This window comes from Kogia breviceps, chromosome 1, assembly GCF_026419965.1.
Source record: "Kogia breviceps isolate mKogBre1 chromosome 1, mKogBre1 haplotype 1, whole genome shotgun sequence".
NCBI classification, from domain to species: domain Eukaryota; kingdom Metazoa; phylum Chordata; class Mammalia; order Artiodactyla; family Physeteridae; genus Kogia; species Kogia breviceps.
This window is the reverse complement of record NC_081310.1, coordinates 14,678,675-14,698,298: the sequence shown is the minus strand read 5'-3', so window position 1 is coordinate 14,698,298 and position 19,624 is coordinate 14,678,675. Positions and strand designations below refer to the sequence as shown.

Genomic DNA, 19,624 nt, shown 5'->3' with positions numbered 1-19,624 from the left:
GGAGAATGTCTGGAGTTCCACTCCAGCACACCACTGTCAACGTTTCCCACCTAGAAGAATTCCTTCTTTTGGCTCCACGAGGCAGGAATGGAGTCTCGGGCAGTAAACCCTTATAAGCAACTATATTCCAGAATATTCAAAATTCTTTTAAAGAAATGTGTTATTAACTGCCTCATGTAAATGGTGGTCAGTTTGCCAATGATGTGATGAAATGATTTTAAAATGACAATGTAAAAAAAAAAAAAGCAGTAAAGAAAATACGAAGAAGTTTTAAAAACCTTTATTGGTTATAGCCATTGATCTTTTAAGTACCTTGCCGTAATTTTTTTTATCGTATGTTTAGCTACTTTATTTTAAATTACATTTCCTCTCTCTTTTGGGGCATGTGATCTGATATTTGAATGATATGAAAGATTAGGCTAGGTACATATATCTCAGAGCTCTGCATTCCCAGAGAACTAGAATTATTAAACATGAAGAATCCCCCAAAGACGCTGTTATGTGTAATTAACAGATAAACTGTCATCAGAATCAATAAAACGTGCTAAATGATTCAAACTTGTATATAATTAAGTGTCTGTTTTAGAGCTGGAACTGTAACTTTTATTTTTTTCCCCACATCTCACATTTCTCGCAAGAATCATTGTGGCAACCCTGTTAACCCTTTCCTTGCTTGACTGAATTAGATTTTTTTTTTTTTTTTTTTTTTGTGGTACGCGGGCCTCTCACTGCCGTGGCCTCTCCCGCCGCGGAGCGCAGGCTCCGGACGCGCAGGCTCAGCGGCCATGGCTCACGGGCCCAGCCGCTCCGCGGCACGTGGGATCTTCCCGGACCGGGGCACGAACCCGCGTCCCCTGCATCGGCAGGCGGACTCTCAACCACTGCGCCACCAGGGAAGCCCTGAATTAGATTTTTAAATTAGTCACTTAAGGGCGAAGTTCACCTTCACAAATGTGAAAAGTATTTCAGAATTCATTAATCTAAAGTCTGCAGAGAAGCAGGCTATGTCAGGATGTCTTAATGAACTGTTAAGAGTACACTAAAAATCCTACAAAGATGAGCAACGTATTGTGATTTCTGTACAGTCTACAAATGAGCATAGTGTTGGATTCGGTGTGTTTACATGGAGTTCTTAAAATTGGGGTTATCAACTTTTTTTTTGCCCCCTTTTGGGACATATAGGCTTTTTGAGCACAAGGCCTGAATGTTATACAATGTTACATAGAATAATTTTTTAATAGGTGGCCTTTTATAATTTAATGAATTAATAAATACACGAATGAGATAATGAATAAAACAGCCAAGACTGTTACCCGTTAAAGTGTTCACTCTCTCAGTCTCAGGAGGAAAGAAACCCACATGTTTTAAATAAAGGCTTTTTGTGGTAATTCCCGTGTGTTCTAAGCCAGTTTTGTAAATTATCTACTGCAGTGAAATTTAGAGCAATGAAATGGAGATTTGGGAAATGTGAGAGTCTGAACACATCACGGCGTAGAGAAGTCCAGTAATAAGATGTAAGTTGCATAACTCGAACCACCGTATTTTTTATTGTTGTTAATATTGTTTATCTTCTTGGCCTTGTACAGACTCCATGCACATAGAAGACGTCGAAGCTGTTCAGAAGCTTCAGGATGTCTTGCATGAGGCCTTGCAGGATTACGAGGCCGGCCAGCACATGGAGGACCCTCGCAGGGCCGGCAAGGTGCTGATGACGCTGCCGCTCCTGAGGCAGACCTCTACCAAGGCCGTGCAGCATTTCTACAACATCAAACTGGAAGGCAAAGTCCCCATGCACAAACTGTTTTTGGAAATGCTGGAGGCCAAGGTCTGACTAAAAGCTTCCCCGGGCATCCTATCCTGCACGCCGAAAAAGGGAAAAATAAACCCAAGAGTGATGTCAAAAAAACTTAGAGTTTAGTTAACAACATCAAAAATCAAGTAAGACTGCACTGAGAATTTAGCAGCAAGACTATGAAGCAGCTTTCAGATTCCTCTGTATCCTCCTGATGAGTTTTTTTTCTACCTTAATCTCATCTTTTCTCCGTTTCTTTTGCTCTTTATTTTTTTTTTTTTTCTCCCGCCCTGTCCTCTTTCTCCTTCGTTTCTTGCTTCCTTCATTGCTGGTTCTCCATTCTGTCCTTTCCTTCCTCCCTCCCTCCCTCCCTCCCTCCCTCCCTTCCTTCCTTCCTTCCTTCCTTCCCTCCCACCCTCCTTCCTTTCTTCTTCTACTTTCCTCCTTCTTTTCTCATTCTTCCCCTTTCTTTTAAATTTTAATAGCTCTGGTTATAAGAAAATGTTGCTGTCTTTCCTTTCTTTTTCTTTCCCTCCCTCCCTTCCTCCTTCCTTCATTCCTTCGTTCCTTCTGCTGCTGAACTTTTAAAAGTCTCTAATTGGAGAGTGATGGAAGCCAGCCCTGCCAAAGGATGGAGATCCATAATATGGATACCAGTGAACTTCTTGTGAACTATTAACATCCCCAGTGACTAAGGAATCAAAGAGAGAGAACCGCGGTACCTAAGAGTGCAGTGCAACATACACAAATTGACTGAGTGCAGTATTAGATTCCACGGGAGCAGCCTCTAATTAGACAACTTAAGCAACGTTGCATCGGCTGCTTCTTATCATTGCTTTTCCATCTAGATCAGTTACAGCCATTTGATTCCTTAATTCTTTTTTCAAGTCTTCCAGGTATTTCTTAGTTTAGCGACTATGTAACTTTTTCAGGGAATAGTTTAAGCTTTATTCATTCATGCAATACTAAAGAGAAATAAGAATACTGCAATTTTGTGCTGGCTTTGAACAATTATGAACAATAATGAAGGACAAATGAATCCTGAAGGAAGATTTTTAAAAAATGTTTCATTTCTTCTTACAAATGGAGATTTTTTTGTACCAGCTTTACCACTTTTCAGCCATTTATTAATATGGGAATTTAACTTACTCAAGCAATAGTTGAAGGGAAGGTGCATATTATCACGGATGCAATTTATGTTGTGTGCCAGTCTGGTCCCAAACATCAATTTCTTAACATGAGCTCCAGTTTATACCTAAATGTTCACTGACACAAAGGATTAGATTACACCTGCAGTGACTCTGAGTAGTCACATATACAAGCACTACACATGGAATACAGATCCGTAGAATGATCAAGAGCACCCCTCTCTACTTGGGAGGCCCAGTTGCCATAGGATTTCTAGCTGCCACGGTGGTTAGGAATGAGATACTGCCTGTCTGCAAAGTTACAGACCTTTTCTCAGAAGGAGCTGTGAGCCAGTGTTCACCTAAGAGGCAATAAGGCAAATGCCAGAATTTGAAAGAAAAAAAAAAAAAAAATCATCAAAGACAGCAGCTGCCTGACCAAATTCTAAAACCTAATCTCTATGGGTTGATTCATTTAGGAATGTTTGTTTAAATTAATCTGCAGTTTTTACCAAGAGCTGAGCCAATCTATGTGCTTTTCAACCAGTATTGTCACAGCAAGAAAGTCAGTCAGGTACCAGGCTGTTAAGAGGTGTAATCTAATGAAGAAATCAATTAGATACCCCCCAGATCTACAATCGCTGAATAACCAATAAACAGTAAAACCTCCATCAAATGCTATACCAATGGACCAGTGTTAGTAGCTGCTCCCTGTATTATGTGAACAGTCTTATTCTATGTACACAGATGTAATTAAAATTGTAATCCTAACAAACAAGAGAAATGTAGTTCAGCTTTTCAATGTTTCATGTTTGCTGTGCTTTCCTGAATTTTATGTTGCATTCAAAGACTGTTGTCTTGTTCTTGTGGTGTTTGGATTCTTGTGGTGTGTGCTTTTAGACACAGGGTAGAATTAGAGACAATATTGGATGTACAATTCCTCAGGAGACTACAGTAGTATATTCTATTCCTTACCATTGATAAGGTTCTTCCTAATAATAATTAAGAGATTGAAACTCCAAACAAGTATTCATTATGAACAGATACACATCAAAATCATAATGATATTTTCAAAACAAGGAATAATTTCTCTAATGGTTTATTATAGAATACCAATGTATAGCTTAGAAATAAAACTTTGAATATTTCAAGAATATAGATAAGTCTAATTTTTAAACGCTGTATATATGGCTTTCACTCAATCATCTCTCAGATGTTGTTATAAACTCGCTCTGTGTTGTTGCGGAACTTTTTGGTGCGGACACGTTTCCAAAACTATTGCTACTTTGTGTGCTTTAAACAAAATACCTTGGGTTGATATTTCATCAACCTAGTGCTAGGAATACTGTGTATCTATCATTAGCTATATGGGACTATAATTGTAGATTGTGGTTTCTCAGTAGAGAAGTGACTGTAGTGTGATTCTAGATAAATCATCATTAGCAATTCATTCAGATGGTCAATAACTTGAAATTTATAGCTGTGATAGGAGTTCAGAAATTGGCACATCCCTTGAAAAATAACAACGGAAAATACAACTCCTGGGAAAAAAAAAAAAAAAAGGTGCTGATTCTCTAAGATTATTTATATATGTAAGTGTTTAAAAAAGATTATTTTCCAGACAGTTTGTGCAGGGTTTAAGTTACTACTATTCAACCACACTATATATATAAATAAAATATATACAATATATACATTGTTTTCACTGTATCACATTAAAGTACTTGGGCTTAAGGAGTAAAAGCCAACCAACTGAAAACGCAAGATGGAGAGATGTAAAAACAACGAAGAACAATTTTTAGTTTTCAGTTTAATTGACTCTCAGCATTGCAAGAGAATAAGTATCTCACAAATAGGAAACACAACTAAAATTTAGATCTAAAAGAACTGCACGGGCTTTAGGGTAAATGCTTCATCTTAAACCTCACTTGAGGTAAGTTTTTTCAAGTTTCAAGCAAGACCATTTACTTAATGTGAAGTATCGGCAAGTTATCAAGGTGTATGTTTTAGCCGTATGATTTTAATTGTAATTTTGCTTCTTTTAGGTTTGTTCTTATTTAAAGCAATATGATTGTGTGACTACCTGTAGTTACACTTGTGTTTCAATCAGATCAGATTGTTGTATTTATTCCACTATTTTGCATTTAAATGATAACATAAAAGATATAAAAAATTTAAAACTGCTATTTTTCTTATAGAAGAGAAAATGAGTGTTGGTGATTGTATTTTAATTATTTAAGCGTCTCTGTTTACCTGCCTAGGAAAACATTTTATGGCAGTCTTATGTGCAAAGATCGTAAAAGGACAAAAAAAAAATTTTAACTGCTTATAATAATCCAGGAGTTGCATTATAGCCAGTAGTAAAAAGAATAATAATAATAAAACCTTGTCTATAGCTGTAGATGGGCTTCACATCTGTAAAGCAATCAATTGTATATTTTTGTGATGTGTACCATACTGTGTGCTCCAGCAAATGTCCATTTGTGTAAATGTATTTATTTTATATTGTATATATTGTTAAATGCAAAAGGGAGATATGATTCTGTAACTCCAATCAGTTCAGATGTGTAACTCAAATTATTATGCCTTTCAGGATGACGGTAGAGCAATATTAAACATGCTTCCACTTTTGATTGCTCTTTTGTACGGTGTTTTCTTTTTTTTCACGCTCCCTCCCCCACTAAAGAACCAAATCAATAAACGCTGCCTTTTGTTGCTTGCATTCAAAGAGTATCTGAGTACCTGTTCCCTAGAAATAAAGTGGGAGGTTAAAGAAGAGCTATATAAAGGCTTGTCAGAATGAATTCTAGGGTGCCAAGAGACATTTTGCATATTTAAGAGTATGCAAAGTGTCTCAGGCACATTAGAATTCATTCTGACAAGCCTTTATATAGCTCTTATTTAATCTTAAAGCATCTCCACATCATTCTGATTTACTCCAAATTGTCGCCTCTATGTCAGTGTCATAACAGAAAACTTTCCCCCTATTTTAAGATCCTATTAAAATCTGCTAGAGATACCTATTATTTCCCTCCACCCACAATTAAATCAGGCGCTGGCTCTGAGCGTGGCAGCCAGCCGAGCTGCAGAGTCCGCGGAGCAGCGCGGAGCGGAGTGGCCACCAGGATTTCCTGAACAGGGCAGCAGCGGAGCTTCTAGATCGGTGAGCCTGAGACGGGGGGCTGTCCTGGAACTCGGGAGGGTTAAACGGCACTGCTGACAGCAAGTGGCTTCCCCTTGGCTTTTTTTGGCCGGGAGAGGTGAGGGCCCTCGCTGCTCAGGGTCAGCTGTTCTCCCACGGGCCCCTCCTGGAGCCGTCACCAAGGTGCTAACATGTGCTTTCTTGGCTTCTCTGCCTATCCGGACAGTGTCCTGTCACTGTGTTTGCCCACCGTGTTTCTCACCTTTCCGAGGTGGCTGGTTCTCTAGAGAAGAAAGCTGGTGACACAAAAGCCCCACCCCCACCCCGCACTGCATTTGATTGAGGGGCGTGAGATTACCTAAATCACTAAGATGCGCTAGCTGGCCACAGAACTCAAGACTTGTCTTTCCTGTTCGAATGTCCTTTGAGTGGCAGTGGCCCAATGTAGAATCTGACATGTTTTATTGTGGATAGTTTCAAAATATTTGGGTAAAACTGAGACCATGCAAGAGACAAACGTAGGAAGGAAAATCATGTCTGCCATCTTCCAATAGGTCCTCATTTAAAAGTATGTATTCTACACACACACACACACACACACACACGCCTGCTTTTGAGAACTATGTCAGAATTCTGGTTTTTATAATTTAGAATGATTACAGAGCAACTTTGCTGGTACTGATGTATTTATCACGGTTGCCTCAGGTGTAAAAGAAAATAAAGTAGGATTTTGACATTTGTTGCATTTTTTGGTATATGAACAACGAGTAGACCTGGCAAGTGAGTTATGTATTTCACTTTTATTTTTACGTGTTGTGTGTAAGTGATTCTTTTTTTAAGTGGTGGTTCTCGAACTTGGCAGAATATTGGAATCATGTGAAGAAATGTTAAAAATCCCTGGCGCCCAGATTGAAGATTGCGGTTTAATTGGCCTGGGCTTTGGAATAGTTTAAAAAAAATCTCCAGGTGATTCTAATGTGAAGACAAAATGAGGAAACCATTGCTTTAAAGTTTTATACTTTTCTCAAATAAGCCAGGAATGTTCTAACAGATTTAAAAAAACCTTTTCAGATATTGGCTCTGAATTTTTGTGAGAGTTTTAGACTATCTTTTGCTTTAATATCAAGACAAAAGGACTTAACCTTTTCACTTTTTAACTCACAAAGCCAATGAAATGCATTTGGATGGTTTTCACCTCCACTCCCCACCCCCAGCTACGCCCCCTCAACCCTGCCACGTCCATCCTGCCCCAGCACACGTGGAGAACACGTTTTGTTCGATGATTCCCAAGCCACATCTTCTGGTTAGGCCCCCGGGTAAAAATGGAGATACCTGTTAAACACCAGTACAGAATATCACACAGTCTTTTTTGTTTTTTTAGTCATGCTCCTTTGGCTCTTTCATGTGCTTTTTTTTTTTTTTTTTGCGGTACGCGGGCCTCTCACTGTTGTGGCCTCTCCCGTTGCGGAGCACAGGCTCCGGACGCGCAGGCCTAGCGGCCATGGCTCACGGGCTTAGTTGCTCCGCGGCATGTGGGATCTTCCCGGACCAGGGCACGAACCCGTGTCTCCTGCATCGGCAGGCGGATTCTCAACCACTGCGCCACCAGGGAAGCCCTTCATGTGCTTTAAAATTAATTTAGGTGTGGTTCAAAATGCCTGCTATTTCCCTACTGAAAAAAACAAAAGAGCAACACAATTAGAACAAAATTGATTTCTTGGAATGATTCCTGTTACCTATGTTTTGCAAGTTGCTGATTTAGGTAAGACGTAGAAATGAAATAGAACTGAGATAGAATATTTCCTTCTTGGGCCTATGCAGAAACTTTAGGTACACTTTGTTGTTTAATTTGTGATTAAACTGTCAAAGAAAAGAGAAATGCTTACGGTTTTTGTTTCACCTACAATGGTGTACACGTTGAATAGAAAGTTCCATAGTCCGATAGACATAGAGAGTTTAAGTCAGTGTTTCTGGCCCTTTCAGATCTCTAAGTCTAGCTTCTGGTGCCTCTTGGTAGTGTGGAAAAACAACGAAACAAGTTAGCAGTAGACTGATTGTACACTGCATCTTATTATGAAACAAAACAGAAAAGAAAGGGATTTCAAAATATAATCCCCCCTTCCCAGGAGTATTTGTCTTGTTCTCCGTGAAGTTAAAGGTCTGAAATAATGTGCCCATCAGGGGCTCAATGTTGCATGTCCATGCCAGTTGGTCCAAGGGCTTGTTATGATGGTAATGACCTACTGAAACGTGAGCTTGGATCGCAACAATACAATTGCTACCCGCTCACCCGCTGGGAGAAATATTTTATTATTGTCAAATGTCCTCCACAGAGATTTGTTTTGCCTGTTCCTGTTTAAATTAAATTCAAAGCAGAACTGCATTACTATTTCTCTGGAGTATATTTGAGATAAACAACGAGTCTCAAAATTTAGGATTCCTAGCTAGTTCAAATTTGTTTATTAGCAGAAAAATTACGGTAGGTGACATTATAGCTGCAGCAATATTAGGGTTGCAGCCACACAAGAGATTTACATACTGAGCGTATGGCCTGAAAGCAAGAGAACTCCCTTTTTCTTTACAGATGCCAGTCAGATTAATAATTAACTATTCCATCAATTGTACAACCCTAAAAAAAGATGTCCCAATGTACTAATGGCATTGCCATAACATGCCACAGAATTTTGGCCATGAGAAAATTTGCTCCAAGTCAGAAGTGTTTTTAAACTTAAGATCATAAACCAAATGTGTAGGTATGTGTGCGTATAAAAATATTTTTAAATAGCAGCATAGTCAACATAGCACAGAAGCCCCAAGCATGAATGAAAACGCTCTTAGAGCCACAGTATACCTTTTCCAATATTCTTTTTGAAAAGAATTGGAAAGAATGTCCTGGCATATATGGAATTATTTGGATCATTTTGCAAGAGGCCTTATAATGCAGCCTTGACAAAGGATTTAGAAACAGTGAAGTTTTTATTCAATACAAATTTTGTTACAGACAGTCAAATTGGAACTGGATCTTATTCTACCAAAAAGAAAAAAAAAAAAAATGCCCGTTTTAGCTTTGCGAAAATCATAGTAGCCTGTGTGTTTCGTAATAGACTGAACTTTGGAGAGCTGGTTTTGAGAAATGCAAACAAACTGTTGGGAGGGGTCACTAAAAGAACCTAACAGGAAAACATTTCAGAGTAGCAGGAGCATTAAATCATACTATTCACACTCCAATTCAATCTGCCATGCTTAGTCGAATTTCACAGTTTTGTTAGGAAGTGAAGAACTGGCAGCTTTAAAAAAAAAAAAAATAGCACAGAAAACTAAAGTCATAAGAGCAATTTCCAAACTGAGGTCTAGAGCTATGCAAGTCTTGTTTTTTTCCTTCTTAAATTGTGAGATTTCACATCATTACAAATGAAAAATACTAAACATTAATGTAAAAAAATCCTGCTGATACTTCTATGTTAATCTCTTTGAGATTCCTCTCCACTAGACTTTTATTTTGCCTTGGTTTTCCTTTAGTGAACAAAATGATTGACCAGCCCTAGTGTATCAACTTTATGCTTCTAAATCAAAATAAATATATAGCCTATATTTTCAAGTGTATGTATTGAAAAAAATCCCTTCCTCCACAAAAAGAAAATACGTAGTTGAGAATAATTTCTGGGATAGGTAATAAGTAAAATGATGTTTAGATATATGGGTGTTTTTACACACAGGGATTCTATGGCATGTGACTTCCTTGCTGCTGGTGACAAGGTTGTTTTCAATTCCTTAAAACAATCAATAGTGCAATGAACATCTTTGGATGTCTTTCCTATGGACCAATATAATTTGAATTAGATAGGTTTGAACTCCCACCAGCAGTATGTTTTGTTTCATTTTCCTCAGCAGCATATAATTTTATTTTGCTCTTAAATTTTACTAACTTGATTACTTTTAAAATGGCATATTATTGTTTCGACTTACACTTCTTTGAACATCTTTTCTTATTCTTGTACCAGCTCAGGCTCCCCTTTCTGTGAATTGCCAATTCATAACCTTTGATCTTTTTTCTGTTGGGTTTCCTATCATTTTCTTGTTCATTTGCAGGAGTTCTTTGTATATTTTAGATATTGATCCTTGTCAGTTTCAGTTATTTTGCAAATGTCTTCTAGTCTGTCATGCATCTAGTAACTTTGACCTTTGTCTTTGTTCACTAGAAATTAGTAATTGTGATAGTGATGCATCAGTTTGATCCTTGTGCTTTCAAAGTTAAGAATATATGTTTATAATTTGCTGCAGTTATTTTTGTAATTTAAATTTTACATTTAAGTCTATTAAAATCCTGTTTGGATGCTTTTAATGTGATAGAAGGTTGAAATTTATTTCTCTACTTCTCTGTTCTCTACCAATGTATGATGTCAAATCTATATTATATCAAACTACCATGTATAAAGAAATCTATTTCTTGATTTTTTATTATGCTTTTCAGACAATGTATATGTTATTGCCACAATATTATATTACTTTATTACTATAGTTTTGTAGTTTGTCTTAATATCTTATAGAATGAATCCTCCACTCATCGCCACACACTTTGTCTTATTTATCAAATTCTTATTTTTTTAGAGAATTTTTTCTTTCTCATACATTTCAAAATGTTTTTTCAGTTCTCTATAAACTGAAAGTTTTTTCAATTTTCTTCTATAAATTTTATTAGAATTTTTAATGTACAAATTAATTTGGAGAAAGTTAACATTTTTATAAATCAAATTCAGTGAACATATTATAGATCTCCATTTATTCATATCTTTTCTTTCTCTTTTGTTCTTTTCTTTTTTTATTAATTTTTATTGGAGTACAGGTGATTTACAATGTTGCATTAGTTTCAGGTGTACAGCAAAGTGATTCAGTTATACATATACATATATCTACTCTTATTTAGATTCCTTTCCCATACAGGCCATTACAGAGTATTGAGTAGTGTTCCCTATGCTATACAGTAGGTCCTTATTAGTTATCTATTTTATATATAGTAGTGTGTATATGTCAATCCCAATCTCCCAAGTTATCCCCGCCCCCCCTTACCCCCTGATAGCCATAAGTTTGTTTTCTACATCTGTAACTCTATTTCTGTTTTGTAGATAAGTTCATTTGTACCCCTTTTTTAGATTCCACATATAAGCGATATCATACGTATTTGTCTTTCTGTGTCTGACTTACTTCACTCAGTATGACAATCTCTAGGTCCATCCATGTTGCTGTGAATGGCATTATTTTGTTCTCTTTTTATGGCTGAGAAGTATTCCATTGCATATATGTACCACATCTTCTTTATCCATTCCTCTGTCAAGGGACATTTAGGTTGCTTCCATGTTCTGGCTATTGTAAATAGTGCTGCAATGAACATTGGGGTGCATGTATCTTTTCAAATTACGGTTTTTTCTTTAAAAGAGTTTTTTTTAATTGAAGTGTAGTTGATTTACAATGTTACGTTAATTTCTGGTGTACAGCAGAGTGATTCAGTTAGACATATATATACATTCTTTTTCATATTCTTTTCCATTATGGTTTATCACAGGATATTGAATATAGTTCCCTGTGCTATACAGTAAGACCTTGTTGTTTATCCATTCTATATATGATAGTTTGCATCTACTAATCCCAAACTCCCACTCCATCCCTCCCCAATCCCCCCTACCCCTGGCAAACCACAAGTCTGTTCTTTATGTCTGTGAGTCTAATTCTGTTTCATACATAAGTTCATTTGTGTCATATTTTAGATTCTACATGTAAGTGATATCATATGGTATTTGTCTTTCTCTTTCTGACTTCCTTCACTTAGTATGATCATCTCTAGTTCCATCCATGTTTCTGCAAATGGCATTATTTTGTTCTTTTTTATGGCTGAGTAGTATTCCATTGCATTTATGTACCACATCTTCTTTATCCCCATTCATCTGTCGATGGACATTTAGGTTGCTTCCAGGTCTTGGCTATTGTGAATAGTGCTGCTATGAACATAAGGGTGCATGTATCTTTTTGAATTATACTTTTATTGGGATATATGCCCAGGAGTGGATTGTTGCATATAGCAACTCTATTTTTAGCTTTTGTGAAACCACCATATTGTTTTCCATAGTGGCTGCAATGATTCACATTCCCACCAACAGTGTAGGAGGGTTGCCCTTTCTCCACTTCCTCTCCAGTATTTGCTATTTGTAGACTGTTTAATGATGGCCATTCTGACCGGTGTGAGGTGGTACCTCACTGTAGTTTTGATTTGCATTTCTGTAATATTCACCAATATTGAGCATCCTTTTATGTACCTATTGGCCATCTGTATGTCTTCTTTGGAGAAATGTCTATTTTGTTCTTCTGACTATTCTTCAAGTGTGTTGTATGTTTTTTGTTATTGAGTTGTATGAGCTGTTTGTACACTTTGGAAATTAAGCCTTTGTTGTCTGCATGTTTGCAAATACCTTCTTCCATTCCACAGGTGGTCTTTTCATTTTGTTTATGGTTTCCTTTGCTGTGAAAAAGCTTATAAGTTTGGTTAGATACCATTTGTTTATTTTTGCTTTTATTTCTATTGCCTTGGGAGACTGACCTGAGAAAACATTGATACGATTTGTGTCAGAGAATGTTTTGCCTATGTTCTAGTAGAGATTACCTCCATAAAGTCTCACGCTTTCTTTGAGTCAAATCCTGGGTACCTTATAGATTTGTAGCTATTGCAAATTACAACTTGCTATCTATTTTATTAGTGATTGTTTTGTTATGCTTTGTCTTTTGAATTAAGGAGTACTGTTTCATTTTACATATTGATCTTAAACTTGGGAATTTGCTGAACTTCCTTATTAGTTCTAGTCATTTGTGTACAGTCCTGGATTTTCTATGTAAATGATCTACATTCCCTGTAAATTCAGATTGCAAACTGATCAGCTTATTTCTGAGTCCATCTCTTTCTCACTGTACCTTCTAACAGGCAGGTAGGAGCAATCAACTCACGCTTTTAGCATTCTGACTGTAAACCTTCTTTCCCAAGTCCATAAATTCGTTAGATTCATTTTCTTTCTTCTAAGTAACTAAAGGCAGAAATTTTGTGAATGGGTTGTCAGTATATGACATGAATTGCCATTTTTCCAGCCTTCAGTAACATTTTTCCAGCTTTCTATAAAAGTTTCCCACTGTCTCTGTCCCAAAGCCACTTCCACGTATTTTAGGTTTTCATTATGGCAGAAATTCCATTTCTAGGTACTGATTTTTCTATCAGTCAGTTTTTGGTGTAATATAACCAGAGAACCTCAATGTGGAATAAACTAGGTACTTATTACTTGGAGTTGGAGTGTCTAGAGGGGGCTTGAGTAAGTGGTTCTATGTCAACCTGTGGATCTGGCTGGCCCAGTTCTGCATCTTATGTCTCCCTCTGGGGGCCAGGCTGCAGGGGCAGCATCTACTCAGAAGATCCTGTTTTCATGATGATCACAGAGGGCACAGGAAAGCAAGTGCCAAGGCACCAGCTCATTTCAAGCTCATATCTGTCTCCTGTGGCCTCCCATTGGCCCAAGCAAGTCATATAGCCAAATCCAAGGTCAAAGAACAGGGCAATGTGCCCTGCAATTATGTGGGAGAAACTTGAAATTTACATGACAAAGGATGTAGATACAAAGAGAAATAAAGAAATGGAGACAATAATTCAATATATCATAAGTGCTTTGATAATTTCTACTCAATTGTTCATTTTTAATGACTATATTCAAAGCCACAAATTTCCTTCTTAATACTATTCCACAAAATTTGACAGGTAATGCTTTTGCAAGCATTTAGTTCTAATTTTTCTTATGATTTTCATTTTAATCAAGAGGTTTTAACCAGCATGGTGTGTTATGTGTATAGATTTCAGGTACATGTTAAATATTTGTTTTCAATACTTGTTGTCATTGATTTCCAATGATATTTTGTTACTGTCAGAGAACACAGTCTGTATGAGGTTGAATCACAGAATTTTAAAAAGCTTTCTTTGTGGCTCAGCTTTTTTTTTTTTTTTTTTTTTTTTTTTTTTTTGCGGTACGCGGGCCTCTCACGGTTGTGGCCTCTCCCGTTGCGGAGCACAGGCTCCGGACGCGCAGGCTCAGCAGCCATGGCTCACGGGCCCAGCCGCTCCGCGGCACGTGGGATCTTCCCGGACTGGGGCACGAACCCGTGTCCCCTGCATCGGCAGGCGGGCTCTCAACCACTGCGCCACCAGGGAAGCCCTAGGATCTGCTTTTTGAGAAAGCTCTACGCGTGCTCAAAAAAGAATATGAATACTCTGAATGAGGGGTGAAATTTTCATTTGAGCACATTATTAATGTTATTTAAATATTTCATTGCTGCTTATTTTTGTCTGCTTGATATTAGAATTTATTGGGGGAATGTGTTAGAATCCCCACTTAACAATTATGTATTGATTTATTTGTACGTTTGTCAGGTAATGCTTTATATATTTTGAGTCTATATCACCAATTACATATATGTTCATTACCTTCATGACATCTTAACTGATCATTCTCTTTACCAGTAAATAATGTTCTTTTAAAAATATTTTTAAACATAGAAATGTGCCTAAAACCTAGGTATTCCTTAATGAATGATCATAAACCTTACATTTATGAAAGCAGCGACCAAGTCAAGAAAGAACATTGTGAGTTTCACAAACATCACGTTCATGCTCCTTCCCCAAAACAAAAATAATCATGATTTACTTTTCCTTCTACTCATGTATCTCTAAATAACATAGTAGAAGTTTGTCTGCTTTTGACATTTATATAAATTGAACTATACGGTACATAATATTTTGTGACTGGCTTCTTTCAATCAATATTGCTTTTGAGAAGTTCATGCATGTGGTGGCTAATAGTAGTTTTTTTATCTTCAGTGCTGTATAGTACTGTTTATTTTTCCAAATGATGGACATTGGGTTATATACAGTTTTTGCTAGTACACATAGTGCTTCTATAAACTATTAATAACTACTTTACCACATCACCTACTTCTATGTACATGCATTTATTACTATATTCTAAAAGGTAGCATGACTATGTAAGTTCAACTTTAGTAGCTACTTTTAAGCTATTTTCCAAAGTGATTGTGTCAATATCTTTTCCTACTCGTAAGTGTGGGAGAAAGTTCTAAAACTCTGAATGTTATTGCACACTTTTAAATTTTAGTCATTCTGTTGACTATGTAGTTATATTTTATAATGTATTTCATTTCCCTGATGACTAATAATATTGAGCACTTTTTCATACTTTTATTAGCCTTTTTTTTAAATGAAATTTCTGCTTAAGCAATTGCCCCATTCACCTTTCTGGTGGCCTGTACTTACTGATTTGTCAGGGTTTTTAAAAAAATATATTCTGGGTATGAACCATATGTCAGTTTTATGTGTAGCAAATAACTTTAACTCTGTGGCTTCCATTTTCGCTCTCTTAATGCTATCTTTTGATGAAGTTCTTAATTTTAATATAATCCAAGTTATCATATCAAACATATTCTGTAGCTTCTGCTTTCTGTGCCCCATTTTAAGAAATCTTTCCCTTCTCTGAGGTTATGAAAATACTCTCAAATATTATCTTCTACAAGTTATATTGTTTTACCTTTCTCTTTTAAGTCTTCAAACTACCTGGAATTGATTTTTGTGTATGACATGAAGTGGAGGTCAAGTTTTCTATCTTTTTGTTTTTCTATATGAACATCCAGGTGTTTAAACACTCAGTGGAAAAGATTGACCTTTCTCTGCAGCTCCAGTGTCACCTCTGCTATAGACGGCTCTGTTTCTGGGTCTGCTTTTCTATTCTTTCATTTGTCAGTCTTTGTGCCAATCCTGAACACTCCTAATTACTTCCTAAAATACTTATCATAAGGCTGAATAGCTGACAGAGCAACTCCTCTTCATGGTGTCTTTTCCCTGAGTATCTTGGCTTTTAGTATTTCTCTATAAAATATAGAATCATCTTGTTAATTTACACACACGTACACATATACACACCTGTTAATATTTTAATTAGGATGGCACTGATTCTCTAGATCAGTCTGTGGAAAATGCATGTCTATGTTACCTTGAAAATTCCAATTCGTGAGTATGTTATAACCCTCAATTCTATTTTTCTTGAGCTTTTTTATGTTCTTAAAATATAGCATCTTTCAAAAGATCTTGAGTGCTCATAGCATAAGTATTAGAAATGTTTTGGTGCTGTTGTAAAGGTTATGTCTATAGTTTGTTTTTATTTTATGTTTTGCTTTTTGCCAACATGTAAAATTAAAATTGATTTGTATATTTATTTTGCATCCACCAACCTGGGCAAACTTACATATTAATTCTAATACTTCGTTGGCAGGTTCTTTTGAATGTTTTACATGCTCAAACGTATCTTTCACACAGGCTTTATTTCTCTCCTCTTAACCCTTGTGTCTTTTCCTTCTTGCCTTTGTCCTACTGCACCAGCAAAGACCTTCATTCCATGCTAATAAATCTAGTGAGACAAGAACCCTTACCTTATTCCCGATCTCAAAGTAAATGGTTTTGGCTTTCACCATTAATTTTGATGTAGGCTCCTTATAGACATTCTTTAATAGATAAAGGATGTTTCCTTCTTTTCCACTGATTGCTAAGAATTTTTATACTGCATCGACTTTGAATTTTATCAAATATCTTTTCTTGCATCTACTAAGATATTCTGTGATTTTTCTTTTTTGTGCTGGTAATGTGGCAAGTTATACTGATTGCTATTTTAGTTATTTATTTATTTTTATATCATTATTGGAGCATAATTGTTTTACAATGTTGTGTTCGTTTCTGCTGTATAACAAAGTGAATCAGCTATATGTATACATATATCCCCATATGCCCTTGATTGCTATTTATTTTAAAATAAAACTAATTTTTCATTCCTGAAATAGACCGAACTTGATCACGGTATATTAATCTCCTTATATTATGCTGAATTTGGTTTTCTTATGTTCTGTTTAAGAATTTTTCCGTCTCTGTTTATGAACCAGAAAATCCTATAATTTTTCTCCATAATATAATTTTCAGTTTATGATATAAAGGTTATCATAAAACAAGATGGAAGAAATGTACCTTCTTTATCTTTCCTTCTCTTGAAGAATTTGTATTAGAACCAATCTCATTTATTGTGCTAATCTCAATTATTACGTTATTTCTTTGGTAAATGGGTCATTGAATTTGCCACAGAAACAGTGTGGGCGTGATGTTTTCTCTAGATAAAGTTATTTCCTTAGGAGCATACTTTGTAACAATTATGGCATCAGGCAAATTTTAAAATCTCTTCCTGTATTATGTTTGACTGACATTTATCCTCAGGCCAGAAGTCTGAAATAAGTTCCACGGGCCCCAAATCAAGATGTCACAGGGCTGAGTTCCCTCCGAAGGCTCTAGAGGGGCATCCATTCTTTGCTCCTGCAATTACTGGAGGCCGCTAGCGTTCTTTGCTATATGGCTACATTATTCCCATCTTCACATCTCTCTCTGCTCCATCACCACATGGCCCTCTCCACTGCTTGTGTCTTATGTCCCTCTACCTCTCTCTTATAAAGACATTTGTGATGGCATTTAGGACCCACTGGATAATCTAGTATAATCTCCCCATCTCAAGATCCTGAACTTAATCACACCTGTAAAAAATCCTTTTCCAAATAAGGTAACATTTACAAATTCCTGGGATTAGGACCTGATATCTTTGGGGAGCATTATTTAGCCTACTGCAGTGGTACTGCCTTTTTCATTGGAATTTCCTTTTATATTGAATATTTGTATACCCTCCTTTCATTTCCTTTTTTTAAAAAAATTAAAGTATGGTTGATTTATGATATTGTGTTAGTTTCATGTGTACAGCCTAGTGATTCAGTTATATATACATATTCTTTTCAGATTATTTTCCATTGTAGGTTATTACAAGGTATTGAATATAGTTCCCTGGGCTATATAGTAATCCTTGCTGCTTATCTATTTTAAGTATAGTAGTTTGTATCTGTTAATACCACATTCCTAATTTCTCCCTCCCCTCTTCGCTTTCCCGTTTGGTAACCATAAGTTTGTTTTCCATGTCTGTGTGTCTGTTTTGTATATAGATTCATTTGTATTATTTTTTAGATTCCACGTGTAAGTGATATCGTACAATATTTGTCTTTCTCTGTCTGGCTTACTTCACTTAGGGTGATGATCTCTAGGTCCATCCATGTTGCTGCAGATGGTATTATTTCATTCTTTTTTTATGTCTGAGTAATATTCCATTTATAGCTCATCTTTTTAAGCCATTCATCTGTTTATGGGCCCTTGGATTGTTTTAAGGTCTTGGCTATTGTAAATAGCGCTGCTATGAACATCGGGGTGCATGTTTCTTTGTGAATTAGAATTTTTGTCTTTTCCAGGTATATACCCAGGAGTGGGTTTGCTGGATCATATGGTAGCTCTATTTTTAGGTTTTTAAGGAAAACTTCATACTGTTTCCCACAGTAGCTGCACCAATTTACATTCCCACCAACAGTGTAGGAGGGTTCCCTTTTCTCCACACTCTCTCCAGCATTTACTCTTAGTAGACTTCTTGATGATGGCTATTCTGACTCACCCCTTCATTCATTTCTTAATCAGTCTTTCCAAGGTTTATGAATTTTAAATGTTTTTTTCAAAGAACAAGCTTGGAATTTTTTTGTTCAATTTCTCTTGTATGATTGGTGATATGCTAATTCCTATTCTTACTCCTCCCCTTTATTATTTCCTCCTTAGATTCATTTACTTTATTTTTTTATATTCTTCATATAGACGCTTACTCATTAGTTTTCATCTTTCCTTTATTTTAATATATGTTATGAAATCCTCCACATATTTCAACACTTAGTGTGCTGTTAACATTAAATTCAAAATAATTTTTAATATTGCAAGCTATTTATTCTGTCATCATATTTTATTTAAAAGTATATTTCTTGATTTCCTTTGGTTATTCATTTCTATCTTCATTGAATTATGGTCAGACAAACTACTCTTTATAAATTCAATCCTTTGAAATTTGTTAAGGCTTACTTTGTGGATCATTACATGGCCAGTGTTTGTAAATGTTCATATTTACTTGAAAAGAATACATATTCTTCCATTGCCAAGTCCAGTGATATGCATATTTTTATTACGTCAACTGTATCGATCAAATCTACAATTTTAAAAATATTATAAAAGGGTATTGATATTGCCTGCTTGTTCTACCAGTTACTAAGACAGGTATATTTAAGTATCCCAATATGATTATGGATTTGTCTATTTCTCTTTGTAGATTTGTCAATATATGCTTTGTATTCTTTGTGACTTATTATACGATTTTGGCAAATGACACCTTTATCATAATGAACTTTCCTTCTTTAGCTGTGGGATCCACATTTCCCTTAAGTCTACTTTTTTCTCATCATATAGATCTACTAGTGTTATTTATCTTTTCATAGCATATGTTTTTCCATCTCCTTTTTTTCCTGCTCCACGATGACAAATTGCATGGATGGGGAGGGGAGGGGAGGAGGGGGAGATGCAGGGGA

At 36.2% G+C, this 19,624-nt stretch overlaps 1 protein-coding gene and 1 long non-coding RNA gene across 37 annotated transcripts in view; both read left to right on the top strand.

Annotated features, from left to right (window-relative positions):
• Nucleotides 1-5,553, top strand: part of ESRRG (estrogen related receptor gamma) — a 645,982-nt gene extending 640,429 nt beyond the window's left edge. For all 36 annotated transcript variants that reach the window (XM_067027629.1, XM_067027575.1, XM_067027635.1 and 33 more), the window contains one exon: nucleotides 1,587-5,553. In XM_067027629.1, coding sequence (XP_066883730.1) covers nucleotides 1,587-1,831 — 245 coding nt within the window. In that variant the 3' untranslated portion in view covers nucleotides 1,832-5,553. The remainder of the gene's footprint in view (nucleotides 1-1,586) is intronic.
• A 463-nt stretch (nucleotides 5,554-6,016) lies between these two features.
• Nucleotides 6,017-19,624, top strand: part of LOC136793725 (uncharacterized) — a 31,415-nt gene continuing 17,807 nt past the window's right edge. The window contains exon 1 of the long non-coding RNA XR_010839352.1: nucleotides 6,017-6,082. This is a non-coding gene — a long non-coding RNA (uncharacterized lncRNA). The remainder of the gene's footprint in view (nucleotides 6,083-19,624) is intronic.